This window comes from Mizuhopecten yessoensis, unplaced genomic scaffold (assembly GCF_002113885.1).
Source record: "Mizuhopecten yessoensis strain PY_sf001 unplaced genomic scaffold, ASM211388v2 scaffold8671, whole genome shotgun sequence".
In the NCBI taxonomy this organism is placed as follows: Eukaryota; Metazoa; Mollusca; class Bivalvia; order Pectinida; family Pectinidae; genus Mizuhopecten; species Mizuhopecten yessoensis.
In genome coordinates, this window is record NW_018407663.1 from 51292 (window position 1) to 57586 (window position 6295).

General features: G+C 47.5%; 1 protein-coding gene across 1 annotated transcript; it reads right to left on the reverse strand.

The window, feature by feature from the left end:
* Window positions 1-201: 201 nt before the first annotated feature.
* LOC110456329 (elastin-like) lies at window positions 202-5707 on the reverse strand (the record flags this gene model as incomplete). Its single annotated transcript, XM_021507008.1, has 8 exons — window positions 202-210; window positions 377-513; window positions 2913-3110; window positions 3380-3451; window positions 4586-4744; window positions 4916-5104; window positions 5366-5455; window positions 5588-5707. Coding segments are annotated over 8 exons (974 nt in total), but the record flags the coding sequence as incomplete, so codon positions are not given.
* Window positions 5708-6295: the final 588 nt, after the last annotated feature.

Consider the following 6295-nt stretch of genomic DNA (forward strand, 5'->3'; position numbering starts at 1 on the left):
CAACAACTGCAGAACCATCGACAACAACAACAATTACACCATCCACAATCACAACTACTAAACCATCCACAACCACATCTACCGAACCACAAATAACCACACCATCTACAACCACAACCACCATACCACTTTCAACAACCACAACACTCACAAGAACAACCACCACACCTACAACAACAACCACCACCCCAAACAAAACAACTACCACACCTAAAACAACCACCACAACACCTAAAACAACAACTATCACAGCAACCACAGCAACCACCACATACACAACAACAACCGCCACTACACCTACAACAACAACCACCACACCTACAACAACAACCACCACCACACCTACAACCACCACACCTACAACCACCACACCTACAACAATCACACCTACAACAATCACCACACCTATAACAACCACCACACCTACAACAACCACCACACCTACAACAACAACCACCACATCTACAATCATCACACCTACAACAACAACCACCAGGTATACAACCACCACCCCTACAACAAAAACAACCACACTTACAACAACAACCACCAAACCTACAACAACCACACCTACACCAACAACCACCACCCCTACAAAAACAACCTACACACCTACAACAACAACCACCACACCTACAACCACCACACCTAAAACAACTACCACCACGCCTACAACCACCACGCCTACAACCACCACACCTACAACAACAACCACCACAGCTACAACCACCACCACACCTACAACAACAACCAACACACCTACAACCACCACACTTACAACAACAACAACCACGCCTACAACCACCACGCCTACAACCACCACACCTACAACAACAACCACCACAGCTACAACCACCACCACACCTACAACAACAACCAACACACCTACAACCACCACACTTACAACAACAACAACCACGCCTACAACCACCACGCCTACAACCACCACACCTACAACAACAACCACCACACCTACAACAACAACCACCAGGCCTACAACCACCACACCTACAACAACTACCACCACACCTACAAAAACAACCACCACATCTACAACAACAACCACCACTCCTAAAACAACCAACACCACACCTACAACAACAACCACCACACCTACAACCACCACATCTACAACCACCATGCCTACAACCACCACACTTACAACAACAACAACCACGCCTACAACCACCACATCTACAACCACCATGCCTACAACCACCACACTTACAACAACAACAACCACGCCTACAACCACCACGCCTACAACCACCACACCTACACCCACCATACCAACAACAACAACAACAACAACCACACCAGCCACAACAACAAAAACCACAACAACTACCACACCTAAAACAACCACCACAACACCTACAACAACTACCACACCTACAACCCCCACACCTACAACAACCATACCACCACCACATATACAACCACCACACCTATAACCACGACGCCTACTACAACAACCACCACACCAACCAGAACACCTACAACAACCACACCTAGGACAACAGCTACCACACCTACAAACACCACACCTACAACAACCACCCCCCCCCCTACAACCACCACACCTACAACAACCATACCAACAACAACAACAACAACCACCACACCAACAACCACCACACCCACAACAACCACAACACCTACAACCACCACACCTACACCAACAACCACCACACCTACAACCACCAAACCTACAACAACAACAACCACACCTACAACAACAACCCCCACACCTACAACAACCACCACCACAACTACAACCACCACACCTACAACAACACCTACCACACCTACAAAACCAACCACCACACCTACAACAACACCTACCACACCTACAAAACCAACCACCACACCTACAACAACACCTACCACACCTACAAAACCAACCACCACACCTACAACAACATCTACCACACCTACAAAAACAACAACCACACCTACAACAAAAACCACCACACCTACAACCACCAGATCTAAAACAAAAACCACCACACCTACAACAACAACCACAACCCCTACAACTACCACACCTACAACCACCACATCTACAACCACCATGCCTACAACCACCACACTTACAACAACAACAACCACGCCTACAACCACCACGCCTACAACCACCACACCTACACCAACAACCACCACACCTACACCCACCATACCAACAACAACAACAACAACAACCACACCAGCCACAACAACAAAAACCACAACAACCCCCACACCTACAACAACAATCACCACACGTACAACCACCACACCTACAACCAACACAACTACAACAAAAACCACCACACATACAACCACCACACCTATAATCAGGACGCCTACAACAACAGCCACCACACCAACCAGAACACTTACAACAACAACACCTTCAACAACAACACCTACAACAACAACATCCACACCTACAACCACCACATCTCCAACAACAACCACACCTACAACAAAAACCACCACACCTTCAACCACCACTCGTACAACCACCACACTTACAACCACCACTCCTACAACTACCACACCTACAACCACACCTACACACACCAAACCTGCAACCAACACACCTACAACAACCACCACACCAACAACAACAACAACAACCCCCACCCCAACCACAACAACAAAAACCACAACAACCCCCACACCTACAACCACCACACTTGCAACCAACACACCTACAACAACCACCACACCAACCAGAACACCTACAACAACCACACCTACAACAACTACCCCCACACCTACAACCACCTCACCTACAACAACAAACTCCACACTTAAAACCACCACACCTTCAACCAACACATCTAAAACAAAAACCACCACACCTACAACCACCAAACCTTTAACAATCACCACACCTACAACCACCACACTTGCAACCAACACACCTTCACCAACAACCACCTCACCTACAACAACAACCACCACATCTACAATCATCACCCCTACAACAACAACCACCAGGCATACAACCACCACCCCTACAACAACCACAACACCTACACCAACAACAACCACACCTACAACCTCCACACCTACACCCACCACCCCTACAACAACAACTACCACACCTACAACCCCCACACCTACAACAACCATACCACCACCACATATACAACCACCACACCTATAACCACGACGCCTACTACAACAACCACCACACCAACCAGAACACCTACAACAACCACACCTACAACAACTACCCCCACACCTACAACCACCTCACCTACAACAACAACCCCCACACCTACAACAACCATACCAACAACAACAACAACAACAACCACACCAGCCACAACAACAAAAACCACAACAACCCCCACACCTACAACCACCACACTTGCAACCAACACACCTTCACCAACAACCACCTCACCTACAACAACAATCACCACACTTACAACCACCACACCTGCAACCAACACACCTACAACAACAACCACCACATCTACAATCATCACACCTACAACAACAACCACCACTCCTAAACAAACCAACACCACACCTACAACAACAACCACAACCCCTACAACTACCACACCTACAACCTCCACATCTCAAACAAAAACCAACACAACTACACCCACCACACCTACAACAACCACCCCCCCCCCTACAACCACCACACCTACAACCTCCACATCTCAAACAAAAACCAACACAACTACAACCACCACACCTACAACAACCACAACACCTACACCAACAACAACCACACCTACAACCACCAAACCTTTAACAATCACCACACCTACAACCACCACACCTACAACCACCACACCTACAACCACCACACTTACAACCACCACTCCTACAACCACCACACCTACAACCTCCACATCTCAAACAAAAACCAACACAACTACAACCACCACACCTACAACAACCACCACACCAACAACAACAACCACCACTCCTACAACCACCTCACCTACAACAACAATCACCCCACTTAAAACCACCACACCTTCAACCACCACTCATACAACCACCAAACTTACAACCACCACACCTGCAACCAACACAACTACAACAAAAACCACCACACATACAACCACCACACCTACAACCACGACACCTAAAACAACAACCACCACACCACCCAGAACACCTACAACAACCACACCTAGAACAACAACTACCACACCTACAAACACCACATCTACAACAACCACCACACCTACAACAACAACTACCACACCTACAACCACCACACCTACAACAACATCTATTACACCTACAAAAACAACCAGCACACCTACAAAAACAACCACCACATCTACAACAACAACCACCACTCCTACAAACACCACCACCACCACCACACCTAAAACAACAACCACCACACCTACAACCACCACACCTACAACAACAACCACCACACCTACAACAACCATACCAACAACAACAACAACAACAACCACACCAACCACAGCAACAAAAACCACAACAACTACCACACATACAACAACAACCACAACACCTACAACTACCACACCTACAACCACCACACCTACAACAACAACTACCACACTTACAACCACACCTACAACCACTATACCTGCAACCAACACACCTACAACAACAACCACCACACCAACCAGAACACCTACAACAACCACACCTAGAACAACCACCACCACACCTCCATCAACAACTACCACACCTACAACCACCACATCTACAACCACCACCACACCTACATCAACAACCACCACACCTACAACCACCACACCTACAACAACAACCACCACAGCTACAACTACCACACCTACAACCACCACATCTACAACCACCACCACACCTACATCAACAACCACCACACCTACAACCACCACACCTACAACAACAACCACCACAGCTACAACTACCACACCTACAACCACCATACCTGCAACCAACACACCTACAACAACAACCACCACACCAACCAGAACACCTACAACAACCACACCTAGAACAACAACCACCACACCTCCATCAACAACTACCACACCTACAACCACCACATCTACAACAACAACCACACCTACAACAACATCCACCACAACTACAACCACCACACCTACCACCACCACATCTACAACAACCACCACACCTACAACAACAACTACCAAACCTACAACCACCACACCTACAACAACATCTACCACACCTACAAAAACAACAACCCCATCTACAAAAACAACCACCACATCTACAACAACAACTACCACACCTACAACCACCACACCTACAACAACCATACCAACAACAACAACCACACCTACAACTACCACACCTACAACCACCACACCTACAACAACTACCACACCTACAACCACACATACAACCACCATACCTGCAACCAACACACCTAGAACAACAACCACCACACCTCCATCAACAACTACCACACCTACAACCACCACATCTACAACAACCACCACACCTACAACAACAACCACCACACCTACAACAACAACCACCACACCTACAACCACCACACCTACAACAACAACCACCACCACACCTACAACCACCACACCTACAACAACACCCACCACATCTACAACAACCACACCTGCAACCAACACACCTACAACAACCACCACCACACCAACCAGAACATCTCCAACAACCACAACTAGAACAACAACCACCACACCTCCATCAACAACTACCACACCTACAACCACCACACCTACAACAACACCCACCACACCTACAACAACCACACCAACAACAACAATCACACCTACAACAACAACCACCCCACCTACAACCACCACACCTACAACTACCACACCTACAACAACTACCACACCTACAACAACCACCACCACACCTACAACAACCACACCTACAACAACACCCACCACACCTACAACAACCACACCTACAACAACACCCACCACACCTACAACCACCACACCTACAACAACAACTACCACACCTCCAACCACAACACCTACAACAACCATACCAACAACAACAATCACACCTACAACAACAACCACCCCACCTACAACCACCACACCTACAACAACAACTACCACACCTACAACCACCACACCTACAACAACAACCAGCACACCTACAAAAACAACCACCACATCTACAACAACAACCACCACTCCTACGACCACCACCACCACCACACCTAAAACAACAACTACCACACCTACAACCACCACACCTACAACAACAACTACCACACCTACAACAACAACCACCACACCTACAGCTACCACACCTACAACCACCACACCTACAACAACAACTACCACAC